General features: G+C 47.3%; 1 protein-coding gene across 6 annotated transcripts in view; it reads right to left on the bottom strand.

Annotated features, from left to right (window-relative positions):
- AMOTL1 (angiomotin like 1) overlaps positions 1-15,314 on the bottom strand; it is a 75,832-nt gene that overhangs the window by 19,057 nt on the left and 41,461 nt on the right. For all 6 annotated transcript variants that reach the window (XM_033146141.1, XM_033146144.1, XM_033146143.1 and 3 more), the window contains 5 exons: positions 13,414-13,554; positions 11,298-12,210; positions 6,297-6,594; positions 4,842-4,986; positions 3,063-3,152 (listed from right to left, as the gene is read on the bottom strand). In XM_033146141.1, the coding sequence (XP_033002032.1) occupies positions 3,063-3,152; positions 4,842-4,986; positions 6,297-6,594; positions 11,298-12,210; positions 13,414-13,554 (1,587 nt within the window). The remainder of the gene's footprint in view (positions 1-3,062; positions 3,153-4,841; positions 4,987-6,296; positions 6,595-11,297; positions 12,211-13,413; positions 13,555-15,314) is intronic.

Genomic DNA, 15,314 nt, shown 5'->3' with positions numbered 1-15,314 from the left:
GGCCCAGATGAACTAGGCATGCTAAACATCCCTGTAGTTTTATATGACCCTGTCTCAAGGAACTATCACTGCACACAGGTCATGAACTGACAGGGCAGTGAAAGTGGCCGCACCAATATTTATAGCAATGCCTGAACAGAAGCGTTTTTCAGGGAATGCTGTGTTACAAGGAGAAACGGTGGAACTTTATGAAACCCAAGCCGGATGCCCAGGACTGTCACAGATAGATAGATAGATAGATAGATAGATAGATAGATAGATAGATAGATAGGAAGGGACGCGGGTGGCACTGTGGGTTAAACCACAGAGCCTAGGGCTTGCTGATCAGAAGGTCGGCAGTTTGAATCCCCACGATGAGGTGAGCTCCCGTTGCTTGGTCCCAGCTCCTGCCCACCTAGCAGTTTGAAAGCACGTCAAAAGTGCAAGTAGATAAATAGGTACCGCTCCGGCGGGAAGGTAAACGGCGTTTCTGTGCGCTGCTCTGGTTCGCCAGAAGCGGCTTTGTCATGCTGGCCACATGACCCGGAAGCTGTATGCCGGCTCCCTCGGCCAGTAACGCGAGATGAGCATCACAACCCCAGTCGGACACGACTAGACCTAATGGTGAGGGGTCCCTTTACCTTTACCTATATATTTAAAAGAATATATTTATATATTTAAAGGAATATATATATTATATGAGAAATTAAATTTTTTGTATCCTGTGTCCATTTCCAGCCACCAGCGGGCACCCCTCTGCTGGCAAGGGAGGGCCCAAACAGTGCCCCTCTTCTCCTGGGGCAATTCCCTTTGCGCAGCTCTCTGTTGGGCCCCTGCCCGCTTCCCACACGCCAGTCACCAGAGAGGTTGGGTTGCGCCAGGTTCGGACTGGGCTGCGTGCTTCTACACTGCCTCCCTAGCTCTCCCAGTCCCCTCCTACCTCTCTCTCTTGATGGCTGCAGCAGCAGTGGCCATGGTGGTGGAGGCTGGTGAGTGTTTGACTGGGGTATGTGTGTGGCTCCGCTGTGTTCTGTTCAGCTCCGGAGGCCTCTGGACCTCCGAGCTCTGTCGGATCACCACCAGGGCAATCCCAGTCCTGGTGAACCTGAGATCATCGGGGAGGGGGTTGGGGGCTCTTCTCAGCCCTTTTGATTTTTGCATTAGGCGCCCCGGCTCCCCCTTGTTTACAGTGGCAGCAGCATTGGCAGTGCAAGGACCAGCCAAAGAACCCTGTTGGTGCTGGTGGGCCCTATGAGCTCGGTGCGGCCATGGCGCTCGCCATCTTGATTTGCTGGAAGTCCCCCTCCTTGGAGGTTTTTAAGCAGAGGTTGGATAGTCATCTGTCATGGATGCTTTAGTTGAGATTCCTGAATTGCAGTGGGGTTGGACTAGATGACCCTTGGTGGTACCTTCCAACTCTATGATTTCATATAGGGTGCAAGGAGAGGGGAGGGGACAAGGGGACATTTGTATTTGCTATGTATTTCATCCCCTCCGGTTGCACATATATACATGATTGAATGCTTTCACGGTTCGCGTTATTTCTATACATCCTGCTATATTACCGTGTTGTCTGCTGTTGCTGCTGATTCAGCCTAAGAATATGGCCCTTGACAGACTGTCCTCAAGGTTAATGCAACCCTCAGCAGAAAAAGGGGCTATATGGACCTGCTTTTTTACAGTCTGCCCTGGACAGCAAAAGGAGGCTTGTTAAGCACTTGAAATGCCAGTTTAGGTGACTCTGAGCTGTGCTCCACAGGGTAGCTGATGGAGGGCTGTACCCTAGAGTTATGTGAGGGTGTTATCAAGGCTGCACAACATGGTACCTGAACCCCTGACATAGACCCACCACTAGAGCCATGGGCCCCTGTTGTAACTAGCCATCAGTCTTTCCCAGCCCTGAAACCTGAGCTCCTTTCACGGAAAAGAACCAGGATTAGTCATAGTCACATTCAAGTTTATTTATATACTGCATTTTCTGAAATGTATTTGTGCTCAAAGAGGTTCACGGATAATAAACATAATGGTGCAATAACCATAATGCCAATACAACATTTATATTTTTAGGACCCACCTCATTTCTGTGATTGTGAGTTGCTTTCAATTGTTTTTAACACTGTGTTTTAATTGCCCTACCGCCTTCAGGTGAGGGACAGGTAATTAATAACAACAGCAACCTGACACCGAACAGCTCATTTGAAACAGCGGTGGGCAGACTCCGGGGTGCTTAAATCTACTTGTTTGTTGACCAGAACACAAAGGTCTAACAACCAGAGCTGGGCACAAGAGACATACAGATAGAATTACAGAACAAGAGTGCCTCTGGGCATATTCTTAGCCTGAAGGTTTGTTTTCAATACCAGAACTAACTGAACTGAACTCAGTCATTTAAATTCCATTCCTAGTTAGGTCCCCTCCCCCCGCCACCAATTTCAGCAGCTTAATTTAGGCAGGCAAAGACATTTTGTTGTGACTGTTAAGCTATTTCTTCTAATATTTTCAGGTGTTATTTTCCCCTAATAGTACAAAATGGTTGCAGAACAGCATTGCCAAATTCAAAAAAGTGGGAATTTCAAAGACTAGCCATGCTTCAGTTCACGTATTACTTCAAGATGTGCGAATTAGGTAGTTTCTCATTTTAAATGCAAGCAAACCTAAGTTTCGTCTCCATCCCTAGACATGTGAACAAATCCCTGAGAAGTGGTTTGTGGTACGAAATATCCCTTTGAAGGCCTGTTCAAAACTCATAAAACAAAGGGCCTTGTTCTCCTTTTATTTGTACCTGTGTGAATTCAGAATTATCCCAAAAGAAGAGAAGTATTCCATTTCCCTATGAAGCATATTTCTCTTGAGACTTTGCCCTGACATCAACATATTTATTTAAGTTTTCCCCCTTGACCACCACCTACCACTAACTCCAACTAAGCAACACGGTGAAATAAGTCTGCTAGAAAGAAACCAGCCTCCAACTTAAAAAAATAATAATGCTAAAAACATAGCACAAACAAACACCTCTTCCATTCTCTGACAAACCACACATAGTGAACATGCATATCTTTGCTATATATCAATGTGGTACTCACTCTGAGAAGCATAAAGACCCTCTGTTGCCTTATCTTCGTTCCCATCAAACTCTCTGCTGGCTAGCTGCCTGTTGGCAGTCTCCAATCGCTCTACACAGAGAAGGGGAAACAGCTTAAGAATAAACATATACATATGGCCAACCTCAGAGAATAAAGAGACCTGCCAGATGCACCATGATATAAAAAGAATCTTGGGAAAGGGAAGCCAGCTGTACAATAACGGGAAAAATGGAGATCGTCCTGAAAAACAGGGAAGGCCAACCTGCATTTCCAGAGGGACTCTGTTCTGTAGGGTCTCTGTTCGGTCTGGGGGCTGAAAGTATATTTATCTACAGTGTGGTGTAGTGGTTAAGAGTGGTAGTCTCGTAATCTGGGGAACCGGGTTCGCGTCTCCGTTCCTCCACATGCAGCTGCTGGGTGACCTTGGGCTAGTCACACTTCTTTGAAGCCTCTCAGCCCCACTCACCTCACGGAGTGTTTGTTGTGGGGGAGGAAGGGAAAGGAGATTGTTAGCCGCTTTGAGACTCCTTATGGTAGTGATAAAGCGGGATATCAAATCCAAACTCTTCTTCTTCTACACAAACTTCTCTATGGATGCTAATGTTCCCTCATAGAGTTGGTGCTCTCTAGCAGTCCTGGTTATGAAACACCATACAAAATCCAAACAATTTCAATATTAAAATATGGATTCTCACTCTTTTGGTTTTTTTTAACTTTTGGTTTGTTTTATTCTTTTACTTGTAACTGAAGCTGTTAAAATTTGGCAGCAACACCTGAGGACAGATGAAATTGATTTGCAGGGGGAGTTGGACTTCTGTAAAAAGAACAGCCTTTGTATTCTAGCAGGGACTTTGTTATAACTTAATTCCAAAGTGAACAGTCTACAAAGCCAAGGAGAACCAACATCTGGCTTACAATCCTGGCTTGTTTCCCTAAACTGTATCTCCCACTCTGTTGCTCACCAGATGAAGAAGAAGAAGAAGAAGAAGAAGAAGAAGAAGAAGAAGAAGAAGAAGAATTTGGATTTGATATCCCGCTTTTCACTACCCGAAGGAGTCTCAAGGCGGCTAACATTCTCCTTTCCCTTCCTCCCCCACAACAAACACTCTGTGAGGTGAGTGGGGCTGAGAGACTTCAGAGAAGTGTGACTAGCCCAAGGTCACGCAGCAGCTGCATGTGGAGGAGCGGAGACACGAACCCGGTTCCCCAGATTACGAGACTACCGCTCTTAACCACTACACCACACTGGCTCTCACCAGATGTACTTCGACAATGACAGCCCATCACTGCTCAGCACCGGCATGCTAACTGAGGCTGATGTGAGTAAGGACGGGGTAGGGCAGCTGATTAGGGAAACCACAGTTCTCATTTTCAATAAAATGGCAGAAAACTGAAGTCAACTGAAAACAGCAGCAAAGATTTTCAATCTCATGGCTGTCCAAGGCTTGCTCAGGCTTGTTCCTGTAGTGTGGCAGTAAACTGTGGTTAGGCATTGTGTCTGAAGTAGTGCTGCGGCAGCCACTGAGGGCACCCCACTCCACATAATTTAAGGTGGGCAGGGAGAGAGAGGGGGAGAGACGTAAGTACGAATTTTCAACTAGGTCCAGGAATATATATATATTTAATGGCTCTACCAACAATAACCTCTAACCGTTGTTATAGGAAAGCAGTTTGCTTGGTCAGAATCTCTGACGTGGCCATCTGGAATTTGATTGTTCAGGAATGAAATAGAAATGCAATGGGAGGGGAATGAAAAGACCTTTCGTAAAAAGAACATACCACGTAAGGCCCTGTTGAAATCATGGAGACGCCTGATTTCACTTTCCAGCTTGTTACGCATCGCCTTGTCCAGTGATTCCCTCTTGGTAGTGGTCTTGACCAGGTCCTCATAGGCTTCTGAAATCTTCTGAATTTCTATTTCAAACTGAAAGGTTTGTGTGTATGAGAGAGAGAGAGAGAGAGAGAGAGAGAGAGAGAGAGAGAGAGAGAGAGAGAATATAAGGGAGAACATACAACTTTCCATTAAAAGCTGGGCAGGGATGCATGTCAGTCATTGACTTGAAACTTTTGAAAGAGAGGTTTGTGCAGTGGCCAGAAGCGTGTGCCAACTTTCACACTAGCACTGTGCCGCAGGAAGAATTCTCCTACAATGATGCCAAAAATACAACTCCTCCACAGACATTAATAATCCTACTGCTGCTGAAGGAAACCAGCTCCTCAGCCATCACTGAAGAAAGAGACTACAGCAATGGAAGAGGACGCAGCTCATGCTATATCCAGCAGGCAGACCCAGGTTTAATTCTCAGCAATTGCTGGTCATGGGACTTCTACCAAGTCAAGCAGTTCCCCCAACTTACTTTATATCATATTACGGTATCTAATATTTATATACCACTATTCACTTCTTTTGTTGTTGCTAGGCATACAAATACCTATTGGTGTTATGGACTGCACCGAAATGAACTCTCTGGGCCACAAGCCTGGGCAGTGTGTCTAGAGGTCCTGGGCTGCCCAGACAACAAGACCCCCTCTTGGCCTCGCTGATGTGGCCTAAAGGAAATCAGAGCAATTCGTTTGGCACCAGCTTGGCTGCAGGAGTTGCCGGAAGGAGCTGTACAAGACACCACCCAACCGCCTTAAGTACTCCTTAGCATTTTCTTCTCCCAAGGATGTCCTGCAAGGGAGATCAAAGCAGTACATGCAGTGAAATATCCCACTTTCCTTCCATCATGGAATGCAAAGCAGCATTCACATGGTTCCCATGCAGTCTCGCATCCAAGCACTGAACAGACCTGGACCTGCTTAGGTAGCAGCCACATGTGCCTTCAGACCATGCTACTGAATTGGACATTTACTGGGTCCCACACCACTGGACTGTATAAGTTCCAACTTAGACATGTCCCTAAATTTATCATAGTCATAGCTCTGGTTATGATAGCTGCGGGCTGCGTTTGGCACGGGTTACAAACACGCCAAACTCAGAAGTACCGGAACGTGTTACTTCCGGGTTTGGCGCATCGTGCAAGCGCCGAATCGTACCGCGCATTGCGTTCTGCTCATGTGGCGAACGGGGCTCCAGAACGGATCCTGTTCTCAACCAGAGGTACCACTGTATTCTGCACCAAACCAGGCAGTGCTGTTCATCCCAATCAGCAAGTGGCGCAGTACACTTTTCCTGTGTCACCCAAGAGGATCGAGACACAAAGCCCAGTCCCACTCAACCACACCACACACCTTCTGGAGTTTATCTGCTTTCTCGTAGTAGCCCTCCAGCTCCTTCTGCAGGGCCTCGTTGTCATCGGAGAGCATCTCCACCATTTGCTGGGCTCGCTGGACTATAGTAAAGGCATCCGGCGGGAGCGGCTGCTCCTGCTGCTGGCTCGGCGGAGTTGCAGGCAGGGACTGAGATGCCGTGGCCATCGAGAGAGGTGGCAAAGAGGCGGAGTGCAATGGGCCAGTAAGAGAGGAGGCCTGTGAGGACATCGGGCTGTGCTGCTGTTGCAGGGATGGAAAAGATGACTGGCACTGACGGCTGTATGGGAGGGGGAAATAATGAGTGGTGGGTACAGATTAATCGGATCATTGGCTTTCAAAGAAATGGCTAGCAGTGTGAGCAGTCAGTCTGCCAGAAGTGACTGCTCATTGGTGCTTACAGGTGGCGCTGTGGTCTAAACCACAGAGCCTAGGGCTTGCTGATCAGAAGGTCGGCGGTTCAAATCCCCGCGACGGGGTGAGCTCCCATTGCTCAGTCCCAGCTCCTGCCTACCTAGCAGTTCGAAAGCACTAGATAAATAGGTACTGCTCCGGTGGGAAGGTAAACGGCGTTTTCGTGTGCTGCTCTGGTTCACTAGAAGTGGCTTAGTCATGCTGGCCACATGACCCGGAAGCTGTACGTCGGCTCCCTTGGCCTATAGAGTGAGATGAGCGCCGCAACCCCAGAGTCGTCCACGACTGGACCTAACAGTCAGGGGTCCCGTTACCTTTACCCCATACATAAACAGTGAAACATTTTCCCCAAGTGTGGGTTTTTATGTAGCCAAAACAGTACCACCTGCACACAAGAGGGAGGTATCAGCAGACTTTTTAAGAAGTTCAAAAGGAATTCTGAGGGGCGGAGAGGAGAGAACAGCCCAATGAAGACTGAGCATGCTGCGCGGCCACAGGATTCTGTTGGGGGCAAGGGATAGGAAAGGGTGGAAGTAGTGGATGGGAGCACTCCATGCTGCAACATTTCGTTGCAGGCCCCACCAGTTATAATAATATTAGTTACTGATATAACTCGACACCTATATAACACTATGTATGTACGGAGTAACTTTTTTTTTTTTAAGGAAAAGTCTCTGCCCCAAGGACTTTACAATCCAACTTTCAGTAGTTGGAGAGACAACAAAGCAGAGGGTAAGGAAAGGGAGAGGTTAACAATGGACAAATATGCGGAAAGGGTTGGTTTTAGTTGCAAACAAGGGAGGAAACGCAATCCCAAGTTCTCTATACAGAAATACTGAATTCTGGGAAATCTTACTGACCACCAGGAAAGCTTATTCAGCAAGATTTCTCTGGCAGCTGAAATTTCAGCGGGAATTTACCAAACTATTTTCAAGCCTGTCTTTGCAACAACAGGCAGCAATTGGTGGGGTTGGTTGTTTCTTTTTAAGAATGCTGAGACTCTCAGGGAACTGAATCCCGCAACATGTGGTTGGGTACACAGTATACCTTTAAAACACATTTGAAGGACATTCTTTGCCTCAAAGGATTCTGGGCACTGTAGTTTACACCTCATAGAGTTATAATTCCCAGCAAGCCTTAACAAACCAAAGTGCCCATAATTCTCTGATGGGGATATGTGCTTCGGATATGCTTTAAAGGTATACTGGGTATGCAGCCACTTTATCTGCAATCGTGTGGAAACACAAGCAAGCACAGTCCTGCTCGTAGCTAAAACGAAAAAGAACAGAACCAGGCCTTGTACTCTGCACTAAATAGGGAACTGTTTCTGCATAGGTTGGGCTGAAATAGTCATGGCCTCAAGCGAGCATCCCAGTGAACCTTTCTTCGAGGTTTGTATTGCTCCTTTAGATGTGCAGCTGTTAAATTGTGCCTCTTCCCCTATTTACAAACCACATTTATCCCAGATCTGCCTTTGAAGCCTTTCCCTCGGCTTGTATATATAAACTGCTAAGTGCAGAGTCTCAGCCTGTCCGTACAAGGCGACGACGGACGCACCTCGCCGTACAAGCCAACCCATTTCAGAAAGAACTCTCTCTCCCACAAAAGAGATCCAGCAAATAGCCAGTCTCTCTTGACAGAATATTTTTAAACAGCTAACCCGTAACCAAATAAGAAGCAGCATTTCCATCGTAAAGGTTTTATTATTATTATTTTTAATAAACATCCATTTCCATTTGCTGCTTGCCTAGGGTGAGTTGCCAGTTCACCTAGGTGAGCAGATGAATGGAAATCACGCAAGGTTCAGTGTCATACTGCCTTTCCCCGCCTTGACGGGCACCCCTTGTAGGTGAAAACAGCTGTGGTGGTCCTTGAATCAGATTGCAGCTGCAGAGACAGGCTAGTGGTGTTTTGATATAAATCACCTGATATAAATCACCTACTAATGGAACTACCCCTCTCCAACCCAAAATGTAGGAAGTTGTTTTATATTAGGTCAGATAATTTTTTCCACTAGCCTAGTATTGACTTCTCTGACAAACAGAGGCTCTCTAAGTCAGGCAGAGAAGACTACACTCAGTGCTATTTGGGGGGGGAGGTGCCGGAACTCACCATGAACACCTTCCTCATTCTCTTAGAATGGCACCCACCTGGGAGGTGCCAGAACTGAGTTCCGGCTGAAGAAAAAAAGAGCCCTGGATCTACTACCATCTAAACTGAGGTGTGAGGAACCTTTGTCCCTCCCTATGTTGCTGAACTACAACTCCCATCATCCCTGTCCACGCTTGTTGAGGCTGATGGGACTTCCAATTCAGCAATATTTTGTGGGCCAAAGCGTCCCACACCTGACCCAACTACTTTATCCTTCTAGCTGGGGGTGCCATGGAGATAGCTGCATGAAGAGCATGTGCTTGACCACTGGGCTATGGCGCTTTTATCTTAAAAGCACACACATTCAGGAAATCTGATTACAGATTTCCTGACGTCGTGTCTGGTTTGGTCTTTACACAACCGGAGGAGATGTCCCATTCAGCACACATGGCTTGAGAGTGGAGTGTGAGGCGCACGGAATCCATGTGCCTGACACCTGGAAAATCCTCCGTCTGAAAGGAGACTTGCAGATGGAATCCTCTTACAACTTCCTGAGACTGTAACCCGAAGCTGACCCTGTTTTTCCTTTCCTTCTCCTCGTTCCCTTGTTGCTACCTCGCTTACATAAAGAGGGCTTTTCGCATTTCTTTTGAAAGCCGTGCTTTTCTGGCTGGAAAAACACACACCCAACTCTCCGTGTGTTATTGCCGGAGACTCAAAACATGTGCTGATCAGATGGAATGCAAACGCCGTTCCCGATGCTTCAGGAACACAACACCAGCAGCCAAGGAGCCACGAGGGGCTGTGTCCCCGGTTGCCATTTCAGGAAATGTATTGCTGCAAAGCACTATGGACCTGATCCAAAAACTCAGTGCACAGAGCTTACTGCCTATTGCCCCCACTTGAACCTGGGAGTGTGGCCTACAAATATACCCAACGCTTCCCATTACAAAGACAGCAGGAGGAAGGCATCATGTCGCAGAGGCAAAACAGCAGGGAGAAGCAATTCCCACCCCTTTGCCCACTGCTTCTCTCCTGGGATTGTAACTCCTCTGGGTCCCAGTTGCATGTTCACCACATCAAGCAGAGGGAAGTTACTCAGCGATAGGAGTATGGTGGTGGGGAGGAGTAGGGAGGGAAATCATGCAAGAAGAGGAATAAGCACCACACTCCTGCTACGCGTCTACAAAATACACAAGCAGTACACAAAAGGTTTGTTTTGCCATTTGGGGCAGTATTATTCTGGAGCCAATGACTTTGAGCTGTACAGTGTAACTTGCCCACCTGCTCCTCTCCTTGCAACCTGCCTAAATCTGCTCCAGAAAGTGGAGGGAACCCCTGGAGCACATTTAGGGTTCATGTGGGGAGAGAAGTAGGTGAGGAGATTATGTTACGTAGTTAAGAGTTGTTGCACTAAGGTAACTGCATAACTGAATACCAGGGATGGGCGACATCTGGTTTTCAACATTGCAATATATCACCAGCTAAACATTATGATATACAGTCGTACCTTGGAAGTCGAACGGAATCCGTTCCGGAAGTCCGTTCAACTTCCAAAATGTTCGGAAACCAAAGCGCGGCTTCTGATTGGCTGCAGGAAACTCCTGCAGCCAATCGGAAGCCGCAGAAGTCCCATCAGACGTTCGGCTTTCAAAAATAGTTCACAAACTGGAACAGTCACTTCTGGGTTTGCGGCGTTCGGGAGCCAAAACATTCGAGAACTAAGCTGTTAAAAAACTAAGGTGCCCCGCTAGACGAAAATAATTCGTTCTGCGAGTATTTTCGTCTAGCGGTTTTTTCGTCTAGCGAAGTGGCAATGCAAACCGCGGTTTTCGCTAGACGGGAAAAAAAAATTCCCGTCTTGCGAGGCAGCCCCATAGACAAATTCGTCTTGCGGGGCAGCCTTCCGCTAGACGAATTCCTTTGTCTAGCGAGTTTTTCGTCTAGCGAGGCAGCCCCATAGACAAATTCGTCTTGCGGGGCAGCCTTCCACTAGACGAATGCCTGCGTCCAGCAAGTTTTTCGTCTAGCGAGGCATTCATCTAGCGGGGCACCACTGTACAACTGTACTGAAATATCACAACGTCTGAAATAAAGATGGAGCTATGTAAAAGCATTGGCAGGCTTCACGGCTTTTCCCACATCGTGATTTTTGCATTGCACACACACACACACACATGCATCATGATTTGCAATATATTGCCAGGTCAAAAATTATGAAACTGCTATCATGATATGGAATTCAAACCAGTTTTGGATGATATGCCGCCCAGCCCTAGCACACATGATTTGCGACATAGTGCCAGGTCCAAAATTATGAAACCACTGTCACGATGTGGATGATATATCAATATATCTCCCAGCCCTATTGAAAACCACCCTGAGTCTGGAGTCTTACTTAACTTTAGGGAAAAAAAGCAAAACCTCCCCCTAAAGTTTGAAAGGGAGGCAATAAGATGGCGAGGAGTTCAACATTACCTAGTCAGGCTATATTCTGGGGGAGGCTGATAACGGACAGCTACTTCGCTCCTCGCTGCCTGGGGCGCTGAATAGGAGGGCATCACCACTTCCTGCATGACTCCAGAATGCTGGTCGTTAAAAAACATCCCATGCTCCTGAGCTTTGCTCACCGGAGAGACCACCTGCTTGCTTTTGTACGGGTAGTCTGGCGGCGGCCCCCTTGGATCCACACCTTTGCTGGTGGACTGAGGAGGGGACAGCCCTCCCGCTTTGAACCCTTTGCTTCTCCCCAAGGCAGGCGGGTGCTGTTTGGTGCCGTTCCTCTCCAGCGACAACTGCATGATCCTCTCGCTCAGGTATCGCACGTGGCCTTGCTTCAGTTCCTTGAGCGCCTCGTCTTTGTGTGCCTGCCCGCTGTTGGCCCGAGCCAACGTCGGCCTCCCTTCCGTTCTGGATTTCGGGCAGGAGGTTCCAGCCATATAAAAACCTGCCCCAGCGGCGCTGCTGGGCTGCTGGCCCCTGAAAAACTGAGACTGGGCTTTGGCCTCTTCGTAAGTTGGCAGCTCTTCATTGTTCTGCTGAGGCTGGGAGCCCCTGGGCTGCTTCTCCATCGCAGTGCTGTCCCCTTGGTGCTCCTGGCCCTGTGGTTCCTGCCGTGCCGACTGCTGGACCATTTGTGGGTCTTCGGGCACCAGGTTCTCCGTGGAAGAAGAAAGCAGCGTGCCGGCAGTGGGGTTGGATGGTCCCGCGCTCCCTGTGGCTTGGTGCTGGATGGCCAGCAGGTTCATGTTCTCACTCGGGTTGCCATAGCGCAGCTCCTGGATCAACCGCTGTAACACAGTGCCAGGGGCAACGTCCTCCGAACCTCTCATTTCCACCTCTGAAACCTGGAGGAAGCTCGGGGGGTGGAAGTTGCAAGGGGGGTCTTCAGCTGAAGCAAGAGAAAAGACGGCAGGCAGAGAAAGGAAGAGACACAAAAAAAGGGGAAAGGTTGGATTATTTTGAATGAGAAAGACGGAGAAATCCTGCATGTCCTTTCCCCCCCATCAATTATCCTACTGCCAACCTGAGTTCATAACTCAGCCAAATGTCAGGAGCAGCATTAGAAACTCAGATATATAGGCTAAGTGCCAAATGGCTCCTTAAACCAGGGTTACAGTGCCAAAATGGAATGCCTCATTGTCATTTTGGGGCCAGGCAGCTCTAAAGTCATATTTTTCAATACAACCTTTGGGCTCCTGAAATTCAGATGAAAGAGAACTGATAGAATTCTACAGGATGTGTTGCAAGTGTGTGAAAACAGATCCAGTGATCCCCAGCCATGCACCTCCAGATGGTGGAGGCATCAAGTGCCATCCTGGTGCCTGGGCATCCTCGCTTGGTCTCAAGTAGACGATAAGAAGGTAAAAGACCCCTGACAGTTAAGTCTCGTCGCAGATGACTCTGGGGGTGCGGTGCTCATCTTGCTTTACAGGCTGAGGGAGCCGACGTTTGTCCACAGACAGTTTTTCTGGGTCATGTGGCCAGCATGACTAAGCCGCCTCTGGCGCAATGGAACACCGAAACCAGAGCAGCGCATGGAAACACCATTTACCTTCCCGCCGGAGCAGTACCTATTTATCTGCTTGCACTTTGATGTGCTTTTGAACTGCTAGGTTGGCAGGAGCTGGGACTGAGCAACAGGAGCTCAACCCATTGCAGGGATTTGAACTGCCGACCTTCTGATTGGCAAGCCCAAGAGGCTCAGTGCTTTAGACCACAGCACCAAAATGTGCCTGGTGAATTTCAATTGTTGATCAGGAGGTGCAAGGGAAGAGGGATGCAAGAGCATCAGTTGACGGGGATGTGGACTGATAAGACCTCTCTTTGTGGTTAAAATTTGGACTGTGGTCTGGGGGCTCCCCACCTCTGCTTTTCAGGGACCAAATTGCTTCTGATTAAAACTAAGTGCCCTCTCTGTCCTGCACCTGGGTCCCATTTCCCTTGTATAATGATCCACTTGCAAGGCTCAACGTCAACAAGGATCTGAAGAAAGCCATTTGTCCCCCCCCCCAAAAAAAACCCCAGTGTGAAACTCAATTGAGAAAGCAGCTAGAAAGCAGGGTTTTTTTTTTTACAAGCACCAAGAACTTACCTTCAGTATCGCTGACGAAGTCTATCATTAACGGTGAACCATCCCGCCCGCTGCCAAACAGCTGGGGATCGGTGTAAAGGCAGCCAGTTTCTTCCAGTATTTGGGCAGGAGTACTGGAAGTGTAGCAAATGGATGGGAGGCCTATGAGAAAAGAAAAAGAAGAAAATATTTATCCATGAACTAGTCACTTAAAAAACAAACAAACCCAACACTTTTCCTAAAGTGATTCAAGCTTGTGGCTTCTGAATTATGCTTAAGTGTTGTTTCACAGCCCCCAACAAAGACATCCGTTGTCTACATACTTCTCAGTGAATCATTTCAGATGTCTGTCTACATAAAAGGCTGCATGCAGAAACACATTTTACTGCAAACAATACAACCTTGCCACAGAACTGTAACAGGGAAGTCACGGAGGGGGTGAGCACCCAAGCCACAGTGGCAAGCGTTCAAAGAATTAATAGATTAATAGATGATAGAGAAATGGTCGTTAATTTATTGACAGCTCCCAGTATTTTCCAATTCTAAATTTTCAAGGATAACTCACATCACTGGTCAGTGGTTAAGCTGCTCTAGAATTACAATGGAGTTTTTGCAGCCAAGTGACTCACCGCTCTTCTGATTGCTAATGGCTTAGCTCCCAAGCTATCGCAGCCTTGGATTACGACTTGGGTGGGCTTAGAATTTGAACTTTATGTCCACAAGCAACATATTAAAACTACATCATTATCACAGTAAGGTAAGAGGAGAGGATGGAGGAGCATTCAAGTTTCCTAAAGGGACCCCTGACCATTAGGTCCAGTCGTGTCCGACTCTGGGGTTGCGGCGCTCATCTCGCGTTACTGGCCAAGGGAGCCGGCGTACAGCTTCCGGGTCATGTGGCCAGCATGACTAAGCCGCTTCTGGTGAACCAGAGCAGCGCACGGAAACGCCGTTTACCTTCCCGCTGGAGCGGTACCTGTTTATCTACTTGCACTTTGACGTGCTTTCGAACTGCTAAGTGGGCAGGAGCTGGAACAGAGCAACAGGAGCTCACCCCGTCGCGCGGATTCGAACTGCCGACCTTCTGATCAGCAAGCCCTAGGCTCTGTGGTTTAACCCACAGCGCCACCCGTGTCCTATTATGGTTTCCTATTATGTCCAAAATACCACACAGAATATATGATGCACATATACCTCTTCCTGCAGTACGATTAGGTATATAAAGTATTTTCTTGTCCATAAACTTTAAATCTGGACAACAGCCTGTAAAATAACATGCTGGACATTTATACTAGCCAGAGACCACTGTCACAAGAATAACTGATTATATGGATATATTGCCTGCATCTGCACAAATTTAATTTCCAGAAACTATTGTTTTGAATTAATAGTGCCAATTCCCTGTTTTACATGCTATTTTAACTAATTTCACACTTCTAAAAAAAATTATTAGTGGGAAAAGCCATTCACAGTGCCATTCATGAATGTGCTCTTGGCTTATTTGGATATAAACTCTCTATTACAGCAAGCTGACAATTTATACAAGAGAAAACATGCCCGATTTCTCTTACGACACTTTAATATTTAAATTCAGACTGCTGAATTTATGGCAGTCCCAGTGGAATATGTCCCTCTCTTGATTTCATTATCTACTGCAGTAACCATGTAAGTTTAGAACCCTAGAATGAAATTGCACAGAAAACATTCCTTGGTTTGTGTGAAAGAGATACCAATGGCTTTAAAAGAGAGTTTTTAGCAGGGTGTTCTGTCTGGGAAGAAGGAATAAGAAAGACTGGGATCCATCTTGGGCAGGCTGGCTGAAGGCTGGCTGCACTGTTGTAGGGGACAAACCCCTCCTGAAATGAACTCCCTGCAGGCAGACTGAAGGTATAAATAGGTGAATAAATCATATTTCTTAAAGC

This window comes from Lacerta agilis, chromosome 4, assembly GCF_009819535.1.
Source record: "Lacerta agilis isolate rLacAgi1 chromosome 4, rLacAgi1.pri, whole genome shotgun sequence".
Taxonomy (NCBI): Eukaryota; Metazoa; Chordata; class Lepidosauria; order Squamata; family Lacertidae; genus Lacerta; species Lacerta agilis.
This window is presented reverse-complemented; position numbering and strand designations above follow the sequence as displayed.